Here is a 26,180-nt window from a genome sequence, read left to right on the forward strand (position 1 = left end):
TAGGTGAGAAATAGTATGTCATAGCGGTTTTAATTTGCCTTTGAGGATATTCACATATATGTGCCTTCTATATATTATCTTTGGTGAAATATGTGCTTGAATCAGTGAACTCGGATTCAATTGGAGATCTTGTCTCAAAAAGTGGTGGAAGGTGATTGACATTTACCTCTGACCTACACACACACATATATGTCACATATGTATATACACACACATGCATCTGTGTAAAGGCAAGATATATGTATCAGAATTATTTTAGGCTGTCTCTTTTTAAAAAAAAAACTCATTAAAAAGCAACCATAGGGGGTTGGGGATTTAGCTCAGTGGTAGAGCGCTTGCCTAGCAAGCGCAAGGCCCTGGGTTCAGTCCCCAGCTCCGAAAAAAAGAAAAAAAAAAAAAAAAAAAGCAACCATAGACCAGGTAGTGGTGGCATACATCTTTAGTCCAGCTCTTGGGAGGCAGAGAGAAGCCTCTGAGAATACCAGAGCAGTCAGAGCTACATAGAGAGACTCTGTCTCAACAACAACAACAACAACAACAACAAGAAAACAATCAAATGTGACACAGCACTTAAGAAATGAGGCATCCTGGATGTTCTGTGTCGCCTACGGCAGGACATTAACCCTGTTAAAGTCAGCAAAAAGAGGATTGTCTGGGTGGCCACTTAACGGGACTCTGGCCATTCAGACTGACAGACAAATGAATTTCAGTCCCACCTGGATCCCCTTCATGGTGTGGTTTTGCAAGGCACACAGAAGCCAAACAAACGCTTATTCCACAAGCTGAGGAGAAATCTAGAAACCAGAATTCCTACCACAGCTGGTTGGTGAGGGAGATTAGAGTCAGCATACTTTGGACACAAAGGTTCAAAGAGGAAAAAAAGCCTGGTTGGGTTATCAGATCCGGGTCATCGAGGGTCAGACCTGGGGGGTAGTCAAGGCATCGCAGGCCCCCTGGGAGAATGGAGGAAACAAGACAGAGTGAGAGGGGAGCACCACTCATCTGTAGTCTCTGCTCTCTGGAGGTGAATGAGGAGGAGCAGGAATTCTGGGTAATCCTTGGCTACTTGGCAAGTTTGAGGACAATCTGTGTTACTTGAGACCATCTTCCAATCAAAACAAACGTAAAACTGAATGGAGGACATTTTGAAAGCAGGTTCTAGTAAGAGGGTCTGAGAGGCTAAAGAGGGATGATCCCCTGGCACCCGGAGATGGATGCGTGCCTTAGCCTTCTCAAAGCTATGCTTGGACCCTGTAGTTTCCATCCTCTAACCAGCCATGCTCAATGAACATGCCTTTTAAATATAATATTTTGATTTTTTTTTTGAGAATCCCATGTAATGTCTGCTGGTCATAGTCACCTCCACTGTTTCCCCTAACTCCTCCCGGGTCTAACCCCTGTCTCCACCTCCTCCCAACCTCATGTTCTTTCTTTAGAGCTCACTGTTCCAATTGTGCTCCCCAAATACTCCTAGGTATGGGGGATGGTTATGTTTGAGGAGAAATATAGAGGAATTGTAGGTGTATAGGGGGCTAGAAATGGGTAGGAAAAATAAAGCCTGTTTGGGGGTAATAACAAGAACAGACACTGTACCTTATTCATATATTTTCTTTTTGTTGAACTTTCTTTTTCTTTTTTTTTCTTTTTTTCTTTTGGTTCTTTTTTTCGGAGCTGGGGACCGAACCCAGGGCCTTGCGCTTCCTAGGTAAGCACTCTACCACTGAGCTAAATCCCCAGGCCCTTTGTTGAACTTTCTCTCTCTCTCTCTCTCTCTCTCTCTCTCTCTCTCTCTCTCTCTCTCTGTGTGTGTGTGTGTGTGTGTGTGTGTGTGTGTATGTGTTTACTAACTGATCCATCTCCTCAACTTCTTTTTGCTGAGTTTTTAAGGAAGAGGAATTTGATGAGTAATTCTAAACAGCAGTCATATGTTAAAGGAACCTGTGATTATTTGTAAAGGTAATCTAACATTATATTATGTGTCTGAAGAGGAAGGGCGTCATTTTCCATAAAAAAAGGTGGAAGTTTTAGAAGTTCCTTGAGTAGGGGTAAAACTTAAACAAAATAATACAAAACAAAACAAACCTGCACAAGTATGTATGGACTCTTTCCCCCACTACCCCAAGTCTGAGGATTTAATCCAGAGAGACACAGAACTTTACATTAGTGTATATTTAGGGAGTTGTGGGCCACTTGATGTGGGTTATGAGAACTGAACTCAGGTCAAAGCTGAGTCATCTCTCCAGCACCTAGAGTTCCTTTAAAAAATGTTTTTAATGGTGGTCGTGGTGACACACAATGGTAGGGTTTGCTGAAAGAGGCAGAGGCAGGAGGATCACGAGTTCGAGGCCAGCTAAATAAAAGAATAAAAAAAAACAATAAAAAGAACAAAAAAAGTTTTTAATTTAACATGCTTCCGGTTGCAGACCAAACTTCCCGAAGACCTAGTGGCTTTACCTAGCAGCAGTGGTTTACTCTTCAACCTGTGATGTGGGCAGGGCCCAGCAGGGCTATGTGTTTTTTCTGCACAGAGGGGCAGGAAGGGAAGTTTGTCTAGCAGCCTGAAGATCCACTTCAGAATTGTTCATTCACATGGCTGGCAAGGTGATGGGAGCTGTCTGTGGCAGTTCAGTCAGGACTCAGGGATTTCTCGAAGGCTGTTTGAGCTTCACCAGGTATGGTGTGGGTTCCCCAAGAGAGTGTCCCACTTAAGTACCAGGAGTGGGAGCTGCTCCTTTTTCTTTTAATATTTATTTATTATGCGTGAATGTGTGAGTGTGAGTGTGTGTATGTGCGTGTGCTCATTCTCACTCACATTCAGCATGCTAGTGGAGGTCAAAGGATAATTTATGGGAATTGGTTCTCTCTTTCCACCGTGCAGGTTCTGGGGATTGAACTCAGGTTGTCAGGCTTGGCAGCAAGAGCCAAGCTGAATCATTTTACTGGTCTAGAACTGCTAACTCCGTAAGTCCTGGCTCTGGAAACCCAAGCAACATTGCGCCTGGTGCATCCTGTTGGTTAAGTAGCCAGAGATCCAAGTTGCAAGAGGAAGGCACATGGGTCCTACTTTCTCTGGGAGGACATTCAAAGAATGTGAGGACTCTACACTATAATATGAAGAAAACACAAATGCAGGGTTCTGTGTTCAGTTGGCACCCAGGAACCTTTTTAGGCCCTCTTGCAGTCACCGCTCCTTCAGGGGTAGCCACCATCTTCCAACGCTATAACAAGGAACTCTTTTGAGCTGTTTATTCTGGGCTTGTAGACGGGTCAACAACATCCCTCCCCTGAACCCCTCAGATGCCGCTAGTTCTCTGCAGCCTAGCTATCCTAGCTATGACAACCCAAAACAGACTTCAGAAATTACCAGATGTTCAAAGGGTTGCTGAAAGCATGTAAAACCATCCCCCAACCTTGAGAAGAGTCAGTGAAATCCCGTGTGATCACCGGGATGTAAGTTTCATGTGTGAGTGTAAGATCTTTTTGGTTTATTTTGATTTTGAATGATTCCTGGGAGCCTGTCTGGCACGCCATGAAAAACCGATGCTCTCCTGTTGGGTGATAGAATAAATGGCGATTTGGAAATAGTCAACTTTGAGATATATAGTTTTTTAAGTCAACTGGATCTTTAATCACAAGTCATTTGACTCATTATAGTTAGTGATGTCCATTTTACGGAACTGGCATTGATACAAAATACACTTGTCTCTGACAGGAAGCCATCTTGGTTAACTGCTTCACATAGCAACATGAAATATGTACCATGGAGATAGAAAAGACTGTGATTTGCCAGACACGGAGGCACTGTCTTGTGACAGTGCCAATAATCTATCAAGGCTGGAACTGGTTTGTAATCGCTGTTCGTAGCAGTTTTGTGAATCAGAACTGTCGCAGAGATGATTCAGGAAGCTCTTGCTTAACAATAGTGTTGTGTGACAAAACTTTCCCTAGGGAGACAATACAAATCTACTCACCACAGACACCACCAAGTCTAACTTAGTGAACCATGACCTTTATTGGGGTTGCTTACAGGAATGTGGGTGAGGGGTCTCTTACAGGAGCAGAACTGACTCAAAGACAACTGCATCACCAAAGCCCACCCCAGCATGGGTGACAGCTCACAAAGGTGGGAACCTGGAACACTGCACAGCCTGGGGGTTGGTTTAAACCTCTTCCACGCAGCTGTAGCTTCGCTGTAGCTTCTGAGGAGGGTGACTTCCAGCTTTTAGTGTTTGCAATAGAAGGCAGGGTGGGGCCTAGTGAATCTGGTTAGTTTCAGGGACTTCCTGAAGCTATTTTGAGTTGTTTACCTTCTGGTTTAAGGAGTATCCCTGAAGGATGGACTGATTTAATCTAGGAGGAAACTATTATGACAGCATGCAGAAACTTAAATACCTCTTTTGGAAGATAGACGTTGATACTATTTTAAAATCTCCCTCTCCCAGCCATCTCTTGGGATAACTGGAACAAGAGCCACAAGGGTTGGGCTGGAGAAATGGCTCAGCCAGTTAAGAACACTAAAACTGCTCTTCCAGAGGTCCTGAGTTCAATTCCCAGCAACCACATGGTGGCTCACAATCATCTGTAATGAGATCTGATGCCCTCTTCTGGTATGTCTGAAGACAGCTATAGTGTACTTATATATAATAAATAAATCTTAAAAAAAAAAAAGAAACAAAAGTAAGAACTGGAATGGCCTGCTGCCAATGCTAAGATTGCCCCTTGCCGCATACACACCATCTGAGTTCGAGGCAATAAGAAGTACGTCGCCCTGAGATTGGATGTGGGGAACTTTTCCTGGGGCTCTGAGTGTTGTACTTGCAAAACAAGGATCATTCGTGTTGTCTACAAGGTATTCAATAATGAGCTGGTCTGCACCAAGACCCTGGGGAAGAACTACATCGTGCTTATTGACAGCACACCGTACCCACAGTGGAACCAGTCCCACTATGCATTGCCCCTGGGCTGCAAGAAGGGGGTTGAGCTGACTCCTGAGGAGGAAGAGATTTTAAGCAAAAAAAAAGATTAAAGAAAATTCAAAAGAAATACCCGGAAAGGAAAAAGAAAGCCAAAATCAGGAGTCTTCTGGAGGTGCAGTTTCAGCAGGGCAAGCTTCCCGCCTGTATTGCCTCAAGACCGGCCCGTGTGGCAGAGCAGATGGCTTTGTGTTCGAAGGCAAGGAGCTAGATCTGTGGAAGATCAAAGTTCGGAAAGACAAATAAACCGCCATTCATAGTTCGTATAATAAAAGTGTTTGCTTTTGTGTGTAAACAAAAAAAAAAAATCTCCCTCTCTTCCCTCAGGGTCCAATCTCACTATGTAAAATTCTCATCTCAAAAAATTTGCCCATCTCACTATGTAAATCACTTAAGGGTACCCCAAAAATACTTTTCAGTGGGAGGATGGGATTTTTTTTCTGTGAGTTTTACCAGCTGTCCTTTCTGAAATGTATCCCTGCATTTATTCACTGGCCAGTCATAATTATGTCAGTAAAAAAAACAAAAATGGTCACCTTACTAATGCATAAAGAAATCAAACCTCGGGGCAAGGTGGAAATAGAACTGTATGCCCACAGAAGCCCTTGGAGATCATGTAGTCAGTTAACGTGGTGATGCTACAAAAGATCTGACCTTAGCGGTGATGCTGCCCTGTCACTCTGAGCTGCTTCAGTTCCTGGAAGCCATGTGTGCTAACAGTACAATGCACGCAAGCCTGGTGGTCAGAGCAGCTTAGTGACAGGACAACTACTTTAAAACTATTTTTATTTGGCAAGCGTGGTCATGCATGCCGTTATATTTTGTTTTGTTTTGATGCATTCCTTTAGTCCCAACACTTGGGAGGTAGAGGCAGGAGGAGTTTGAGGCCAGCCTGGTCTACACTGTGACCAGGCTAGCCAGGGCTACGTTGTAAGGTCCTGCCTCCAAAATAATCTTTTAAATTGAATTCTTCCTGAGTTTCACACAATGTGTGTTGATCACTTCTTCCCGTCCCCCCCCCCAGCTCTCCCATGTGTGCTCCCTCCTCTTGACCTTTGTACGACTTTGAGGACAAATAATTTTGAGAGGATGAACTGTCACACAGAACACAGAACACAGAACAAATATAGTACACGCAAAGGAGAGACGGGCTGGAGAGATGACTCAGGCATTACGAGCACTTGTTCTTGCAAAAGACCCAGGTTCGGGGGCTGGGGATTTAGCTCAGTGGTAGAGCACTTACCTAGGAAGCGCAAGGCCCTGGGTTCGGTCCCCAGCTCCGAAAAAAAGAACCAAAAAAAAAAAAAAAAAAAAAAAGACCCAGGTTCGGTTCTCGGAACCTCCAAGGTGGCCCACAACCTTCCATGAGTCCTGTTCTAAGGGATCAGATGCCCTCTTTTGACCTCTACAGAGACCAGGCCAAGCACACATGTGGTGCACACATGTACGTGCAGCTAAAACAATTGCATGTCTAAAGTAAAATAACATAAATCTTCAAAACAAACCAGCTAACACAAACTCCCTCCTCCTCTTCCTCCTCATCTTCCTCCTCATCTCTCTCCTTTTGTTGATGTTGATTGGTTAGATCCTGAGCCTTACTGTGTTAGGCAATGCTCTGTCTCTGGGCTGCATACTCCGTGTCCTATTGACTTTATCAGGCCTACAGGGCTGGTTGCTAGTGGTTTCTACTCCTGGGTTGCTCTCACTTGGTCAATGTCAGAATAAAGAAAATTCAATATTGACCATCGTCTTAGGGTTTTACTGCTGGGAACAGACACCATGACTGACTAAGGCAAGTCTTATACAGGACAGCATTTAATTGGGGCTTACAGGTTCAGAGGTTCAGTCCATTATCATCAAGGTGGGAATACATGGCAGCATCCAGGCAGGCATGGTGCAGGAGGAGCTGAGAGTTCTACATCTTCATTTGAAGATGGCTAGTGGAAGACTGACTTCCACGCAACAAGGAGTAGGGTCTTAAGCCCATGCCCACAGTAACACACCTACTCCAACAAGGCTACACCCACTTTAACAAGGTCACACCCACTCCAATAAGGCCACACCTCCAAATAGTGCCACTTCCTGGGCCAAGCATATTCAAACTATCCACAAGCAGCCAGGTGTTTGGGATGGGGTGGGTCTAGGTTTTTAAACAGAATTTGAATGTCACTTATAAGCCAATTGTGCCCATATTGTTTTCATTTTCTGTTTTCCCAAGGCTTTAATGTGTTACTCTTTTCCATTACACTGTCTTGAGTTCATGATTCATGTTAGCAGAAGTGAGGAGGAACCAGAAGGGCAGGGATGTAACAATTCCCTGTGACGCAGAGAGCTGAATTGGAAGTGAGGATATTTTTAGAATCCCTTTTTTTTTTTAAACAGAAGAAAGCTTAAAGCAGGTGACTGTTTAGTTCTCTTTCACGTTGAAAACAGAGAAAATGACCAAATTTCCCATTTGGAATGGTCTGAAGGACACGCACATCTGTCTCAGGAGATAAATTGCCATAACTGCAGGTATCTTTTAGAAAAGGACTTGTAAAATTCCTTTCCAGAAATACTATACCCAAAGATAGAAAAATGTGCTTAACCACTGAGCACATCAGAGGAGTTTGCTACCTCTGCAATACCAACTGACTGGCAAACTTACCGTCTAAATTAGAATTGCGGAAGTGGAAAGGAATGAATGTGTACTTTCTTTAACCTATTCATTCAAGAGAAGTTTGTGCAATAGAAAGACACTGGGATAGATTTAGGAGTCCAAGGATGAGAGGGTTAGCCCAGTCCCTACTCTCAAAGAGCTTCTACTCTGAACACAGAAACATATATACACCCTCACACATGTGCACTGACATACAATGTTCGCATGCAAACCCCCACACACAAGTCGCACATCTGCACATCCTTATACAATATACACAATACACACATCGCTACACATCGATACTGCGCAGATAAGCACATAAACACATGAGTGACCGTGTACGCACACTCACAAGCTTATGTGCTTGAGAGCTGACAGAGTTGAGGTTGGGAGCGGAGCATGCCTTTGTTAAGTTAAGAAAGGGAGGAAGAAGCAAGCTGGGACCTTAGTCAGAGAAAGTTACTACAAAGCGTAGTGAGGCCAGGGTGAGCAGCTTTGTGGAGTTGCTAATTACCAGATAGTTAGGTTTTTCGAGCTGCATTCAAACGCAGTTGCCATCTTTATCCGTGAGAAGTGAGAGCTTCGTTTCAGTTTCCCTCCCTTTAACACAGGTTATTATAGCAACTACCTATCAGCTTTGGTATGAGGCTAAAATGAGGTGAGGTACACAAACGGTTTAGCAAGGGCCAGCTGTGTAGGAAGCACTCAGTGTATGCTAAGTGTCTATTTTTTTTAATGTTGCCAGTTCTACAAGTGTTTTACTTTTTAATTTATATAAGTACAATGTAGCAGTCTTCAGACACACCAGAAGAAGGCATCAGATCCCATTTACAGATGCTTGTGAGCCACCATGTGGTTGCTGGGAGTTGAACTCAGGACCTCTGGAAGAGCAGTCAGCGCTCTTAACCACTGAACCATCTCTCCAACCCTAAGTGTCTATTTCTAATGACATCCTTATTATCAGAGTTACCAGGTAAATTACTAGTCTCCTCAGTGAGGTTAAAATGGAGCTAAAATTTGTTTATTAAGTGAGTACATGATGACTGGTTAAAGCTTACTTACGTTCAGAAAATTCAGGAAAGACAGACTTTGATTATAAATGATATAAATGTGTAGGTAGAATAGTTTATTAACAGAAAATCTGGATCAGCCTGAACGGCATCTCACCCAGCATCATCAAATAATTCCTGTGGCCTATGACTTCAAAGTGGAAATGTCCAAGCTATTATTTAGCTCTATGAACACATCTCCAGAGTAGGTCAGACTTGATCATCTCATCAGTAGGGTACCAACAAAATCATCTGGTAGCCATCATGGACCCGAGATAATTTATAAGATAGGAAATAAAAGTGGCTAAAAACCCATCTGAGAAGGCGTAATCTCACCAGTGATCCGAGCGTCGTTCATTAAATGAGAGGGGATTTGGGGCTGTCAGCCTGGCGATGATTCAAGCAAGTATGGCTACACTCGCTGAGGGTGCAGTGCAATTGCCACACCCAGGCATTGTTGATGGAAGTCTAAGTTGGAGAGAGCCACACTTTCAAAGCTAGTTTGGCAGTATAGGCAAATCACTTTAGTGCAGCTCTCGTCTTCTCAACTCTACCTGGATTGTGCTTTAAGGGAAAACAATCAGAAGAATTACACAAAGATGCTCGTATCTGCCTGCTACTGTACGGAGTGTTTATAATGGCGAACTCTGGAAGCCACCTGAATGCCACCAATAGGGAGGTGTCCAATAAATTAGGACCTAAGTAGATGTGGGGCTCTAGCCAGCCACTGAAAACAGCTAGAGAGATTGACTAATGACAGTGTTGAAAGATGATGTATATAAACGACTTAGGGCTTGCTATCTAATGAGCGCTTACTGTATGCTAAGTGCCTATTTAAACTTCTTTTATTTTTCCTTTTATTGAAAATTGATTTTTTTCTTACATAATATATATCCTGATTACACTTTCCCCACCCTCTACCGCTCCCGGCTCCTCCCCTCTCCCCTTCCCATCTGGATCCACCCCTTACTGTCAAATCATTAGAAAGCAAACAGGCTTCTAAGGGACGACAATAAGATAAAATAAAATATAACGCGATAGGGGTTGGGGATTTAGCTCAGTGGTAGAGCGCTTGCCTAGCAAGCACAAGGCCCTGGGTCCGGTCCCCAGCTCCGGAAAAAAAAAAAAAAAAGAAAAAGAAAAAGAAAAAGAAAAAGAAAAAGAAAAAGAAAAAATATAACGCGATAAACCAAAGCTATCACAGGGGAATTGGACAGAACAAAAACAGAAGGAAAGAGCCCAAGAGAAGACACAAGAAACAGAGACCCACTCATTTGTACACTTAGTAGTCCCATAAAAACTGCTAAACTAGAGGCCATAATAACATACACAGAGGACCTGTAGGGTGAAAAGGGAGAAGAAAAATATTAATAAAATAGAGTAAAAATAATAAGAAACCATTACTCCCAAACTAAAAGACAAAGAACACCAATGCGACAGACGTTATGAGTCAGGGAACCTCTAAAGATACCGTTGACTTCATTTTCCATTGGTCAACTACATTTTCATTTGCTAGTGGATCAGTTGGAGACAGGTTTTGGGGTATGGGTGGGGGCATAGGCCCGCTTCTCCTTTCTGCTCTAGGACCCCATCTCATGCGGAGACATGGAGGCTCTGCGCATGCTCCCTAGTCTCTGAGTTCGTATGTGTGCTGGCCCTGTTATGTTCTGAAGGCTTTTTTGGGAGGTGGTAGTGGCGGTGTCAGAATTCAACTACTTTTCCAGGGCTGATCTTGGATTCTTAGTCATCCTGTCTCAAGCTCCGGAGTCTAAGATTATAAGTGCGTTTTATCACTCGCGGCTTTGCAACAGCATTCTAGAACTTCTGTTTTGACTGCGTGTACCATATACCTTGTGCATGCTTTGTGTTGATGGAGGTCAGAAGAGGTGTCAAATCTCCTGGAGCTGGAGTTATGGAACATTGTGGGTTACCAGGTTAGTGCTGGCAACTGAACCTGGATCTTCTCCAAAAACAAAATGCTCTCGACTGCCGAGCCATCTCTCCAGTCCCAACTTTGAGAGCTTTTAATTATCTCCACTTCAAGTTACTTCATATTCATAGGCTTAGCATCTTTGGCCATGCCTAGTACTTTAATTTTAAAACATTTTCTTAAGAGGTTCACTTATGGACTGGAGAGATGGCTCAGCAGTTAAGAGCACTGACTGTTCTTCCAGAGGACCTGAGTTCAATTCCCAGCAACCACATGGAGGCGGACGACCTTCTGTAATGGGATCACACACCCTCTTCTGGTGTGTCCAAAGACAGTGACAGTGTACTCACATATATAAAATAAATAAATCTTTAAAAAAAAAAGAGGTCCACTTATTTTTTCCACAATATATGCGGAAAAAAAACTATGACAATATTTATAGTTGTTAATATATCTGAAATTTTCCTTTGCTTAGTGTTTTTACTTTTTCTTTTTGTAAGATTTATTTATTTTATGTATATAAGTACATTGTAGCTATTTTCATACACACCAGAAGAGGACATCAGATCCCACTACAGATGGTTGTGAGCCACCATGTGGTTGCTGGGAAATGAACTCAGGACCTCTGGAAGAGCAGTCAGTGCTCTTAACTGCTGAGCTGTCTCTCCAGCAGTTAAGCTCTCTCTCAGCTCCCATGTTTTTACTTTCTAAACACAGAGCAGCAGACACTTTCCTTAGAGGAGCCACAGATGAGATCCACTCACCTCCCTGGGCTTTGGTCTTCCTCCTTGTCCTCTGGCTATCTTCTTTACTATATTGGCTGCTTTTCGTTTATTTGAATTTACTTTTTTAGAAAACACTTTATTGAAGTATGATTGACACATATAAATCTGCTCGTAGCTAAGGAAGGGTTTGAAAATAGGTAGATACTCATGGAGCCATAGCAATGGTGCCTGTCAGGAATGTATTGAATATATCTACTATTACAGTCTTAGCTGTGTGCAAGTGCACATGTGTGCACTTTTGTGCATGTGGAGGCAGAGGCCAAGGTCGGATGTTTTTGTCTCTTATTCCCTACCTAATTTTTTTGAGATAGTTTATCTCACTGAACCTGGTGTTTGAGGTCCCTGGGGTCAGTCTGTCCTCTCCTCTCCCTCCCCCCAGCACTAGGGTTATCAAGGTACTCTGCCTGGCTTTACATGGCTGCTGGGATTGAACTCAGGTCCTCAAACATGTCCAACAGTGCTTTCCCCACTGGGCCACCTCCCTAGCCCAGCCTTAGCTTTTTACCAGGAATGAATCTGACTGAGGAAGAATTCAAACGGTGAGAGGCATAGACGGCTCCCTAGATTACAGTTCCTGTATTTTATTTTTGAGATGGAATCTCACACTGTAGGGTCAGGCTGGAATTAAAACCCACGAGGTGTTGTGGGTGGCGTGGAATTCATTGTCAGCCTCAGGAATGCTGGGATTACAGGTATGAACTGTCTCGCCTAACTTTTACTTCTTAAGATTTAACATGTATGTATGCAATCTTCTGGGAAGCCGAGAAAGCCTCTCCTATTCTGAAATGAACAGCAACGAGAAGAACCCCAGCCTTTCACCCAAGTCTGCTTCAGGTGCTTTACACTGAGGAAGTAATCATGTATGGTGGACTGTGAGAAAGGATTTGTATACAAAGGTATCTGTCGGTGATGCAGAAATATTGTAAACGATCCAAATCTGTCGTTATGAAACAGAACAATACAGATTATACTGGAACCCTGCAAGTGCTAGACAGACATCTTTATACAGAGTGTAATCCAATTTATATAAAAATATAAAGTTAATCCACGAAAAAAAAAGCCCTGTTTGAAAATATGAGAAAAATCTTACCAGTGGTTATGTTGGATGGTGAAATTGTAGTACTTTTTATTTTATTCTTTATACCTTTCTTCCTTTTCTCCATAAATGGTATTAAAACTGACTAGGTCTACTTCATGGTGTGTGTAACTTTAAATATATGAAAGTGTATATTTTTAATGTATGCGGTTCAATGTATATCAACTATACATAAAATATCTTGAACAATCAGAAGGATCTTGAAAAACCAATCTTAAGCCTTTTACTGGAAAGCTGCTACCTTTTGAGGTTGGAGCAAAAAACGTGGTTAAGAGTAAATGTTCTTAACTGTTGCGCTATCTCTCCAGCCCCAAATGTAAGCGCTTACTGTTGTCCCCTTTGTGGTCATAGGCTTCATCGTTTGTCCTCTACTATTTCAATTTTAAAACGTTTTCCTCGTGGTTCTTTCACTCATTTCCTGGTTTGCTTTCTACTCCTACCCTGGAATGTGGCCCAGCACTTGGGACACCTTGGTGGGTGTCCCCGCCTCTGACCGGAAAGGGCTTCTGTCAGATGGAGGAGGGGAAGGTAAATTATTTGACAGACTCCAGGCAACACCCACAAAGGCCCAGCAAATCTAGAATCCCCGGCTGGATTAGCTCAGGTGAGACTCAGGAAGGGCGGCACCAGTTTTCTGGCTGTGGAGGTGACCGGGAGGTTATCCTTAAGGGAGTGTCACCACTCCAGAATCGAGTTTAAACAATTTCCTCTTTACTTTATGAGACCGGGCTTCTTTATGTAGCTCAGGCTGGTCTCGAACTCGTATTCTTCCCCTGGCTCCTTCCCCAGGTCTCCACCACACCTATACCTTTTAAACAATCTTTTTACAACCTAGGTCTGCACTACCCTTCTATTGAGCAGAGTTAAGATTGAGCACTTGCTGGTGCAGGCCCCGTGCAAAGGGTTCCTTTTTATTGTCGCTTTTGATCTATGCTGCAACCTACCAGTAAGGACTATGGGGATCATCGCAAAGGGGAATCTGATGCTCTATTCAAAGTCACTGGACTGTGGCTTCCCACTCTCCCTCTCACTGGACTCTTGTACGGGTTCTGAAGCGGAAACAGTCCACTCTCAGGGACCAACTAGCATAAGCCTGTTTTCCCGCTTCCCCCTGTGCAGAATGAGGCAACATCCGCCAGCGCAATCAACAGGGTCGCGCCGAAGGAGACCTCGTCAACGACGCTCCGGCTCACGGAGGTCAACGTGAAACACGCTGGGAGGATGGAGGCGCTCAAACATCCACCACACCTCCCGCCGCAGGCGCCAGCGAGCCGCCCAGCCACCAGCCCGGCGGACCCAACGCGCGTGCGCGGGGCCAGAGGGTACGCCCTCGCGAGCGCGCGGTGAGTGGGGCGCGTCACCGGGCGGGCGAGCGCGAGCGCGAGCGCGCGGCCGAGGAGCTCGGGCGCGCCGCGAGTCGGCGTCGGCGTCCGTGCGCGCTGCAGTCCGAGGCTGTGTGGGCTGAGGCGACGAGCGAGGCGGCGGCGCCCCAGAGCCGAGGGGACGCGCGGGCGTCGCGCAGCGGGAGCGGACGCTTCGGAGCAGACGCGGTGCCCCAGCGGGAGAGCTCGGCTTCGCCACTGCGCGCCCGGTGGGCGCCGGCCGCTTCCCGGGCCCGGAGCGGCCGCCGCCCCGGGAGACGCACGGTGACACGGGCCTAAGGCGCCGCGGGCCGCGGGCGTCCGCGCCGCTCGGACCCGTGCGGCCCGGTGCGGGGCGGGGGCGAGCGCCCGGGCAGGTGCAGCCTCCGGGGTCCACCAGCGAGGTGCCCACCGCGCCGCTTGGCCCGTCCCGGCTCGCAGCGGCCGCGCGCCCCCCTCCGGGGCCGGAGCCCTGTCGGCGCCCCGCCTTCTCCGGGGAGCGCCCGGCGGGAGCGGCCCGGACCCCGGGCTCGCGCGGGAGACGACGCGCCACAAACTTTGCCTTTTATTGTTCCTAGCCCTTTAAGTGCAAGGGGCTCTGTTGGGCTGGAAAAATGTCCTTCTTCAATTTCCGTAAGATCTTCAAGTTGGGGAGCGAGAAGAAGAAGAAACAGTACGAACACGTGAAGAGAGACCTGAACCCCGAGGAGTTTTGGGAGATTATCGGAGAGCTGGGCGACGGAGCCTTTGGGAAAGTGTATAAGGTAAGAGGGAGAAAACGGGAAGTTGGTTTAGGAGATGAAACGCCCGCCTGTCCGGAGTGGCACGAGGACTTCACCCCCACAGCCCTTGCCGTGTCTTGCCCGCTCCTTGGCTTTGTAGGTTGAAACTTCAGCTCAGCATCCAAGCAGCGGCTCGGAAGGTCGGGCTTACTGAATACCTTGGGGCCGGATGCAGCTTCAGTAGTGACGGTTCTGCAGTCTACCCTGTCAAACTTCCGAAAGGAATGAGTATAATTTAAATGGGAGGAGCGGGCGGTTGTGGCCCTCGTGTCTTTTAAAATCGGAAACTCAGTAGCTTTTCACTGTGCTAGTGTTTGTTTACTAATGGCGTTTGCCTGTGTGCATGAAACAGGTAACTTTTTGGAGATGGGTACATCTAGCTGGCAGTATCTATAGTTGAAATAAAACGAGCACAAGATGATTGCCAGCTTGGAGTGTGTTCTTGAGTTGGTCGCTTGGCCACATGGGATGGAATTTCTGACAGAATTTCCAGAAGAAAATCTGCATCTCACCCTAGTTTTGAAATATGATAAGCATTGGCTAGAAGGCAATACCAGTGCTTGAGGAATTAAAAAAAAATACACGAGTATTTATTTATTTCAATAGAGGGTTGATGTTTCAACACAGAGGTGTGAATGTTCACTGTTTAGGAAGTATATGAATGATGTCATTGGAATACTTTTTTACTTCCTGAAGGGTGAGGTTCTTATGAGCCACATTTGAGGGGAAGGACCCACAGGTTGCCTAGAAGTGAAAACATAAATTCTAGACTTTGAAGTCTCATATAATTTGTGTCCTATGTAAGTCCTGGGAGGTGAGCAGGTACGTGGCAGTGTCCACCTAGTTCATGGCCACATTGGTTCAGTCTGGCCTTGAACTCAGGTCTCCTGTTCTCATATGCAGTTAAGTGTTTTTACTTTAACTCCATTCAGTAGAAAGCATGTCCTCTAATTTCCAAGCATGGTACACTTTGTCTTGTAATGCGTGCCTTGACTGCGTTCTGTCAAAATCCCAGTCATTTTTTTTTTTTATTCAGTCTGAAAGACATACTTTGATTGCTCTATGTGTTTTGAGAACATCTTGTTCACATGGCTACTCTAGCACTTGTCACATATTATAACTGACATTTTTACGTTTATATAATAAAATTAAGGCCCGACGTTTCACATTTGAATCTGTTCCTCAGTACATGCATTACCTCACGTATTTGTTGAAAGAAATAGTGTATGTTACCCTCAAATGAGTGCGGTGAAAGTGGGCGAATATATGGTTTCAGCAAGAGCTACTGTGTAAGGTGCACGATAGGAAGGGCATTGAAGTGTGGTAGGGAAATAATTCCAGAGGAGACTCTGAGTACTGGCCGTCATAGCCAGCTTGGTGGCCATGACCTCCTCCGACTTCGACTTTTCTTAGTTGTAAAACTATAGGCTTCCTTAAACATTTCTTCAGATCTTTCCACATAGTAATGTCCTCTGAATCAGCGATGAACTCACGAGGGACCTGGAATCTTGTAGTGAGAAGTGGTCGGTGACCAGGAACAGCTTTCATGGTGTGAAGACATTTCATCAAATGTAAACAGCACAGGATCAAGAGCATGGGCTTCCATACCAGAGTATTTCTTAAATAGCTCCCCAACTCAGAAGTCTGTGACCTTGGGCAAGGTACCTATTCATTCAGTGACTGAGTTCCCTCGTTAGAGGGCCTGCTCAGTATCTGTAGTATTAATATGTAGAAAGTATAAGGCAGCCAGAGGGGCTCAATAAATGGTACAATTTTTTTATTGTCTGTAGAGGCTGTAGGAGCCAAATGTGGGATGGGAAGCCAAATGTGGAATGGGAGAGAGGAAAGGGACCTAGAAGCTACTGACTTGGTTCCTAGGGCAGATGTGTAGTTGTACTCCGCAGGAGCTGATGTATAATCCTATTGCAATGGTAGTTGAATTTCCTGAGAAACTTGAGGCACTGTGTAGCTCAACATTACCAAGTGCCAGCATAATTCCTGGGGGCTCAGAGATTTCTTTACAGTGATGTGGACTAACAGATTCTCTGCATCTGTTTCTGAGGAGTCAGACAGGAAATTTTGTTTTGTTTTTTTAACAAAAATTTACATTTAAACCTCTCCGACTTTTGGCCTTATTTTCCCACTTCCAGAAATTGTTTATTTTTTTTTTAGAATTCTCTGGAAGTTGTAAACTTACCTGAGGGAAGCTAGACTTCTTTTTGTGTGGTGGATGCCATCATACCTTAATGTTTTTGGTAGTGTGCAGTAGACAACTATTTTAAAACTTGATTCCAGCTACCATTTGCCTATAGAAATTGATGACTACTAAAAGGTTAAGTTATAGCCAGGCAGCCGCGTTGTGCATTCAGTTCTCAGAGTCTGCTTCCCATCGTATAGCTGCACTCCCTCCGCTCAGCCCACATCTGTGTGGCTCTCACAGTTACTCACATGCTTGAAAAGTCACCTCTGTTTTAAGTTTGTTTTCTGTTTAATGTAGTGTGGTTAAATGTAAATGAGGATATGTAATATCCTTCATTTAATCAGAAACAAAAAGGTAACATGAAAAATATGTATTGAGTTGCAAGTCTAGAAACTGTTACCTATTTAAGTGGTTGAAAGTCCTGGTTGTGTGTTTGTTATGTCACAACTGGCAGCCCTAGCTATCTATGCCTTATAGAAAGCAGTGAAATGTGTAATTCGTGTGTGTGTGTGTGTGTGTGTGTGTTTAGCTGATAATAAGTTTACATTGACAACATCCAGGTCAAGGAATTCTGTTGTACCTCAGACTCTCAATTCAGATTATAAGTGTTTGAGCATTATAAAAATAGAACACATTGAGTGTATGCCGCGTCTTCCCTCTCAGAGCCGTTATTGAGTGTGTGTTAGTTACATGACCTTGGTTATTATCTGTCGCTGTGGTTAGTGGTCTTCGTTGTTGTGCAGCATCCGTTATACGGTGTATTGTGCTTGTTTGACGTTTTACTGCTAGGAAGCATGTTGGCTGTTTCTAAGTTTTGATGCTGACATAAAACTCAAGGATACTTCACTAAGACATAATTTAGGAGTGGCATGGCTATGTTTCTGGAGAAGTATGACATTAATTTTATTAGATGCCGTCAAACTAACCTATTTTACATCCCTGCGGCTGTGTGAAGGTGTCTTTGCTCTTCATCCTTGCCAGCATTAGATATTTTTAGAGTTTTTGGGCGTCTGATTATTAATAAATGCCTTTTATGTTTGTCGTGGTTCACATTTGTTTGTAAAGCATTCTTTTGTTCATTTTCTTATTAATACCACTCTGCATCTCAGTGTAGTGTGCATATTTGTAGTATATTCCAAACGTGTACATGTGTATCATTTTAACTGTTTTCTGGTTATGGTTTCCTAAATACCTTCTCATTCTGTGCCTTGTCTTTTTACCATAATTACAGCGTCTTTGCTGAGAGACTTCTTCAAGTCAGAAGGGCACAATTTTTCAGTTCAATCTTTTCAAGGCATTCTTTACTAAAACAGATCGTGGAGATATTTGACTTAATCTTCCAAAAGCTTTAGAATTTTACCTGTAACAAGTCCACAGGCTACTAAGTTTTGTCCTGTGTGCTGTGTTCTATAGTCCTCTCACCAGTCAGGATCTCTCCCTTAAGGACTGTTACTGCTCTGAAGTGTTTTATCTACTATAAAACTGTGTCTTTCTGCAGTTTTCAGTTCATCAGTCTGTTCCTATCTCACTATCCCACTGTCTTAATTAGAAAAGCATTAAAGCAAGCTCCTAGTAGAATAAGACAGCTCCTTATTCTTTTCAAGTCTCTAGTGTATCCCTGGCCCTTAACACTTCCCTGTTTGTTTTACAAATACCTTGATTGAAGTTCAAAACAAACAACAAAAGAAAAAGCAACAAAACCCCACACACCATTGTGCTGTTTTTGATGTTATTGAATTTATTCGGTAGTGTTGGGAAAATGGTCATGTCTTGCTGTGTATATTTTAATTTTTGTTTATGTCTTTCCTCAGTAATGGGTTCTAGTTTTTTCCTGGAAGTCTTGGGAGCACAAACTACTTCCAGGGGTCCTTGTGTTTAGGATTTCTTTCTTGATTTTGTGTAAAACCTTTAGTAGCCTTCTGAGAAAGAATCCATAGGAAGTATATTTTATACCTTGCCTGTTGGAATATCTTCTTTTTATATTACTGTGAGTAGCATCTAGAATTCTACTTCAAAACACAGGTTTTAAGAATGAGAAATTTTCTGATTTTGTTCCATTCATTTCTTTTGGTTTCAAGTGTTCATGTTGAAAATCTGATGTCAGTTTATTTCCTGATTCCTTGTGATCTTTTTCGATTCATAGCTTCTAGGATTTACTTTATTTTTATGGTAACATGAGACAAATATGTGCCCCTCACTTCCTGTCCGTCTTGCTGGACTTAGTCCTTGCAGTGCAGGGCTCATGCATGCCCTTCATGTCTGTGTCATTTTCCTATATTGTTTACTGGGCAGTTTCTGCCCCTGCCCCTGCCCCTGTCCCAATAGCTACTGTCTGGTTTTAAGATTCACTGTCTCTAAATTCAGTGGTTACTTACTATCCCTCCTGAGTTTTCAGGATCCTGTGACACACCTGGCCCCTCTTTCCTATTTAAAGCCTTCCGTTGGCTTTATTTCCTGTTTCTTCTGTGTTTACTTCCCAGGCTTCTTTGGTAGCTCATATTTAAGTGTTGAGTTTCTCAAGGATTTGGGAGTGCCATTTTCTCCCCCCAACACCTCTGACCCCCACCCTCGGATCCACAAGGTGGTCTGGAACTCCCTGTGCTGGTGAGGCTGGCTTTGAATTTACAGCAACTCTTCTGCTATTGCCTCCTGAGTGCTAGGATTACAGACATGCTACCACCTTAGTTTCCTTTTCTCCCTTTCTCCTTTGCTTATGAGGACCCTTTTTGTCTCATGCTTTAATTGCCACTGACGTGTAGTTTAAGTCTGTGCTCAGATATTCTCAAAATTTGAATTCGCGTGTCCAGGTGTCCATTAGCAGTGTCTTGGCTCTTTTTTTTGAAACAGGTTTTGTTGTGTATCTGTGATTGGCCTTGAACTGTCAAAGGAGCCTAGGCTCCTTAGTTTCCTGAATGCTGGAATTTCAGGCTTGGTGATGTAATTTTATGTGGCTGTCAGTAATTTAGAATTGAGTCGACATTTACCTTGAACAAATCCAGAACATGAATTCCATATAGGTTAGCCCCTACTTTATTCCTGTGGCCTGTTCAGTATTTTCTTACCATCTGGAGCTACTGTTTGCTTAGGCTTACACATTTTCTGTTAAGATGGGGGTCTCATGTATTTAACACAGTGTGCTTTGAATTTTGCCTCTTCCTGCTTCTTCCTCCAAATTCTGGGATTACTGACCTAGTGGGCCATTTCTTGCTTTCTAGAGGTTATTATTTTTAATTTCATTTTTCAATTAGCTTACAAAGTAGGTTTCCCAGTGGCATTTCATACATGCTTAGTTTTGGTTGGCCCTCCCTTCCCGCTCCCCACTTCGCATGTTCTTGCTCTCTTATCTTCCTTAACTGCCAACTCCTACTCCCATTCCCTTCCACCGTAGCAACTTGTTTACCTAACACCAAACCAGGTGTACATTGTTATTTTCCATTGTTTGTGTGTGTGTGTGTGTGTGTGTGTGCGTGTGTGCGTGTATGTGTGTAGGTAGGTCCTCATGCCACAAGACCTGTGGTTGTCAAATGACAACTCTCAGGAGTTGGTTCTCCCTGGGATGGAACTCTTGTCGTCAGTTCTGCCCCTGATGTGCCTCTACCATTGCAGACATATGGCCGATCCAGGCAAAGCGTACCTGATAAACAGATCTTACCCTCCCCTCCTTACCCTTGCTCCCTTCCCACCCCTCTCTCTCTGTCTCTCTTGCTCTTTTCTTGCTCCTTCTCTCCACTCTAGTTTTTTAGGCAGCTGCTCTGTCTTACATGTACTACTGTGATTGTTATTGCTGTGTTTTGGGCTTGATATAAGTTTATTCTTTTGAGTAAGGTTATATATAAGGTTTTGATATAATGAGTTAGACCATTTGATGTTTTTTTCTACAGTATTAAAAATTTTGAAATGCTACAGTTTACAGTTTATTCTTTTGTTGGTAGCATTTGGATTACTTTTACTTTTTGTATATTAATAGTAAGATTAATCTATGTACATATGTGGTTTTTCTCATATATGTGTGTGTATGGAATTTTTCCTTGTGCGGTATGTGTGTGAAGTGTGAGTGCACAAGTGCACAAAGGCTCAGGGTCCCTACCTCTCTACTTTATTCACTCAGTCAAACGAGAGCTCTCTCAGTTGAACTCAGCTTGCTGGTTGAGCTAGTCTAGCTGGCCAGCTTGTTCCAGGACTCCTGTTTACCCTTTCCTAGCTGGAATTCAGTAGGCTACCATGACTACATAGAATTTGCATGTTTCAAAAATCTGAACTCAGATCCTCATGCTTCTGTGTAAGCCTTTTCACCACTGAGATAGAAGATCTTTCTGTAGTCCAGACTGGCTTAGAATTTGTAGCCCAGGCTGCCCTTAAATTTGTAGTCTTCCTGGCTTCTGATTCTCAAGTGTAGAGATTGCAGGCTTATGCCACCTCGCCTGGCAACATCAGTATTTTTGTGTTTGTATGCATGCCTGTGTGCATGTGTGCATGTGAACCTTCATTCATTTGTGTTGGATCTGTACCAATGGATTTTCTTGCTTATAAGTACTTTTGTGAATTTGCACTCCCACCAGGAGGATTCTAGAAGTATTTTGATAAATTTTTGATTACTATAACCAATTGAGTATAAAGAATAGAGTATTATTTGGTTTATGATCCTGGAGTTAGGCTCATCTAAGAGCTTGGCACATCTGCTTAACATCTGGTAAGAGCTTTTATGGCAAGAAACAGCACATGGAGACAGTAAATGTGTCAAGGTTTGCCTAATAGCCTAACTTTTTCCAGTAATCTATTAACCCATCAGTGGAAGCAGTTTCTGACTACGAAGTGTGTGCAAGGGAACTTCTTGATCCTGACAAACGGATTCGAAGCTTGACTGTGGCAGAGCCTTCATGATCCTGGTGCTTCCTTAAGTCCCATCTCCAGATACCATTAATGTGTGATTTTGGGACTTAAATATCCTGCCTACGAAGTTTAACTCAGACAGGAAAGTGCTTGTAAAGACCAGAGTTCAGTCTCTGAGCACCTATGTAGGAATCAGTTTTTTGCAACCTACTTTTTTTTTTCCTTTTTTTTCGGAGCTGGGGACCGAACCCAGGGCCTTGCGCTTACTAGGCAAGCGCTCTACCACTGAGCTAAATCCCCAACCCTGCGACCTACTTCTAATAAGGGTTCAACCTCTCCTCCAGCCCACCACCCAGCAGAGGCAGCGGAAGAGAAAAGCTATTAGGATCTGGGGGAAGTGGACTGTTCAGCAATAGTTCTTTGGGGCGAGCTTGATCTTCTTGGGCAGCAGTTCAGTCCCGTAGCAAACACCAAAGGCAGGCAGACACCACACAGGAACTGGCAGTTCAGTCCAGACTTTCCTCTAGGCAGACACCAGCAGGAACACCAACCGGCCTGTGGCGAAGCTGTGGAAGAGACTAGCTCCTTCCTGCAGGAGCCTCACAAGCAGTTCTTGGGCTAGTTTCTCTCTGACATCACCACTAGTGGCGATCAACTACGCTATGAAAGGTGAACCAACACATGCGTGTCATTAGTGAGGAATCTCGAGGGAGCAAACCAAGGCTCATGCTCGTCTCCCACTGTCTGTGGGGTCACATTTATACTCCTTCATTATGGGTTCTTTCATGTGTCTGCTCTATCCACACATCCTCTCACCCGTGTCTGCTTCAGGAAAACATTCTTTCTTGTGTCTGCTTTAGCAAGACGTCCTTTCACCTGTGTGCCCCAGCAGACCACCATTTGACATAACTAACTTTCCAAAGAAATAGAAGTTTCCACTTCACACCTGTGGAAACAGCTGGGACACTTATGGTCCCAGAGCTGGGAAGGTGCAGGCAGACAAATCCTTTGCCAGCTATCTCAGCTTAGTGGTGAGTTCCAGACCAGGGAAAGCCCCATCTCAAAAAGACCAAGATGAATAATACCTGAGGAACAGCCGTGAGGGTGTCTACTGTGAGTGTGTGCAGATGCTCACGCCAGTGTACACTTAGATGAACTTGTGCACACACGCAAAGAGTGCTTTCTTTACCCAGCTATTGTCTGATTCAGTAAGAGAAACAGTTCTTTTGCCAAGATCCACAGCTGCTTGGGTATAAGATGCTGCTGCTGCTGTATAAATGTTGCTTCTTCATTATAAAAATTAGTGTTCTGTTAAATACTAAAATGGGAACGGAAAAGTTTTAAACTTCAGAATAGTTTTTAATGTATGATACTAACCTGAACTGCCGAATTTATTTTCATTCTAAAACTTGATTTCAGAAGGCTTTAAGTAAATAATTAATCTCAAGATTATGAAAAGAAAAATGTTAAAAACAAGACAACTTATTTTCTACCCCTCCATTTTCTTGTTAGCTTTCTGCTTTCTATGTGGTTATAATTATTTGTTCACGTAGAAGGAGTAAAACAATATTTAGCCTTTCTTCTTTTAATCCGTAAGATAGTAGTCAGCCTTGCCAGTTTATCAGTGTATTTCCTCTCGTTTCCCTATAAATTAGTGCTGGGATATTAGGAGTGCTTTTATGGAAAACTATTTGAATTAGTACTTCCTCTTTCTCATTCTTCTTTCTTTTCCCCATCTGTTTTCTTCTCTCCCTCTGGCCTTCCCATTCCCCTCCTTTTTTCCTCCATCTTGTCTCATCCCCCTCCCCCATATATATGCATGCTTGAAAATTGTGAACTTTTAGATGTAATATATATTTCTATATTAACAATGAATGGAATGTGCAATGTGTACAGATCAGTTAAAGTTACTTTTTTGTTTCTTATTTGAAGAGGTGAAATATAATGTCTTTTTTATGAGTTAGATTTATCATATGACCAAACTGTAATATTAATCTTCATTCATGCCATATGAAAGAGTATGGTCATAGTTATGTACTATAATGCTTAGCTCTTTTCTATTTTTTTAATCATCTTTACCTTTCTGCTTTTCAGTGTTGAACCTGAATATTTCTTTGTGGGGAGGGGTGGAGCAGTGGATTTTGAGACAGGATCTTGCTACGTAGCTGGTCTGGCATGGCTCTCACTGTGTATAACAGGCTGTTTTGATTCAGTTCTTCTTGCTTACCCTTCCTAATGCTGCGATTACCAGCATGCATAGCTATGCCTGGTACTATATGTACTCTTTTAAGTGGGCTTAAATATGACAAAAATGTTTACCACCACTCCTACCTGGCTACATAACTCTTCATTTTGTAAAACTAACCCTCTTCCCATTTAAAGACAATAACTTCGGTCTCCAGCTCTCTGTAGCCATTATTCCACTTTATGATTTTGATTGCTTTAATTACATTGTATAGTATATATCATTTGGGGTCATCAGAATTCCTACTTTTTTTTTCTTCTTCTGAGCAGTGATGGCACATGCCTTTAATCCCAGTACTAGGGAGAAAGAGACAGGCAGATCTCTGAATATAAGGCCTGCCTGATCTACCAGCTGATAATCAGAACAGCTAGGGATACAGAGAGAAATACTGTTTTGAAAACAAAAAAATAAACAAAACTCTCAAACCGAACAAAACAATAACAAAAAGAAATTCGTTTCTACTTTTTAAAAATCTAAATAATATTCCTCTGCATATATTCATATATTTTACTTAGCCACTCCTTTGTGGATGGGACTTTGGGTCATTTCTATATTTTAACTATTGTCAATAATGCTTCTGTGAAGAAAAGTGTTGGACCACATGTAATCTCATTTTACCCTTTTGCGATGCTGCTTCCCACAGTCAGCTGTGTGATCTTACATTCTCACAGATGTGCAGCGTGGTTCAGCCTCCTCCACTTTTTTTTTTTTTTTTTTTTTTTTTTTGGCAAATGTTGCTCCTTTTGTAAGTTAGCTGCTCTGAGGAGTGAGGTAGCATTTGTTGTAGTTTCTTTTTGCATTTTTCTAGTTAGTGGTGCTCAGCATGTACCATATACTTATTGGCTATTCCCATATCTTCTTTGAAGGGATTTTGTTCAAGTTCTTTGCATATTTATTTCATATGTATATTATATTTATGTATACATGGTATATATGTTTGGATACAAATGTGTACATGTGTGTGTATGTGTGTGTGTAGGCCAGAGGTTAGTGTTTGGTGCCTTATTCAGTAGCTTTCCATTTTGTAAGAAATGGTCTCTGGGGCTGGAGAGAATGGCTCAGGGGTTAAGAGACTGACTGCTCTTCCAGAGGTCTTAAATTCAATTTCCAGCAACTACATGGTGGCTCACAACCATCTGTAATGGGATCTGATGCTTTTCTGGTGTGTCTGATGGCAGCAACAGTGTACTCACATACATAAAATAAATTAAAAAAAAAAGATTAGAAAAAGAAAAGGAGGGGTTGGGGATTTAGCTCAGTGGTAGAGTGCTCGCTTAGCAAAAAAAAAAAAAAAGAAAAGGAATGATCTCTCATTGAACCTGGCGCTTACTGATTTGTCTAGATTAGTAGGTCTTAATCTGTAGGTGATCGATCCCCTGGGCTTGTCGGACTGATCCTTTCACAGAGTTTGCCTAACACGATCAGAAAACACGGATATTTACAGTACCCTTGATTCATGGTGTAGCCATATTACAGGTAGGAAGTAGCAAGAACAGTTGTATGGTTGGGGGTCGACGTAACATGTTTTTCTTTTATAAAGTTGTTTTGCCTATTTAGGGTTGTTCGGAATCCCGTATTTTAGGATGGCCTTTTTTTATTTCTGAAGAAAACCTTGAGATTTTGATAGTTTACATCGAATGTATAACGCAGAATATTAACATTATCGCCTCTAATTCATGAGCATACAGTAGGTTTCCACTTTTTAATGTCTTTATCTTTTTTCAGTAGTGTTTGGTTGTTTTCATTGTATAGATTTTCTATTTTTTTTTTAGAATTATTTATTTTATGTATATGAGTAGTACACTGTTGCTGTCTTCACACACACCAGAAGAGAACATCGGATCTCATTACAGATGATTGTGAGTCACCATGTGGTTGCAGGGATTTGAACTCAGAAAAGAGTAGTCAGTGCTATTAACCACTGAGCCATCTCTCCAGCCCCCTTTCTGTCTTCTTGATTACTTTTGAGATGTTTCATTTTTTTGCAGTGCAGTTGTAAATGCAATTAAGAGTGTTAAATGTTGAAAACATTTTTTTCTTAAATTCTAGAAGGTAGTATACCTTTGTCTTATTTTTAAACATATATCTTGAAACCCTTTGCTTTCTCAGTTTTCCATATCTTATCTGTCACTGTTGCTTTAAGTATGTTCAGGCCGCTCAGAGTCAACAATCTGTGAACTCTGTGGGACGATGATGTAATCTGAGAGTTGGTAGACATTTTAAGTGTCTTTATGCTCTGGACAGTTGGGGTCTTACCACTTGTTGGGTGGTGGAAATAATATCCTTTG

The 26,180-nt window shown here is 43.0% G+C and overlaps 1 protein-coding gene and 1 pseudogene across 2 annotated transcripts in view; both read left to right on the plus strand.

The window, feature by feature from the left end:
- The first annotated feature begins 4,003 nt into the window (after window positions 1-4,003).
- LOC108349794 (40S ribosomal protein S8 pseudogene) lies at window positions 4,004-6,135 on the plus strand (annotated as a pseudogene).
- Window positions 6,136-14,281: 8,146 nt separating this feature from the next.
- Slk (STE20-like kinase) overlaps window positions 14,282-26,180 on the plus strand; it is a 55,930-nt gene continuing 44,031 nt past the window's right edge. The window contains 1 exon segment of one of the 2 annotated variants that reach the window (NM_019349.2): window positions 14,282-14,599. In NM_019349.2, the coding sequence (NP_062222.2) occupies window positions 14,450-14,599 (150 nt within the window). In that variant the 5' untranslated portion in view covers window positions 14,282-14,449. 2 annotated transcript variants of the gene reach the window in all.

Source organism: Rattus norvegicus, chromosome 1 (genome assembly GCF_036323735.1).
Source record: "Rattus norvegicus strain BN/NHsdMcwi chromosome 1, GRCr8, whole genome shotgun sequence".
NCBI classification, from domain to species: domain Eukaryota; kingdom Metazoa; phylum Chordata; class Mammalia; order Rodentia; family Muridae; genus Rattus; species Rattus norvegicus.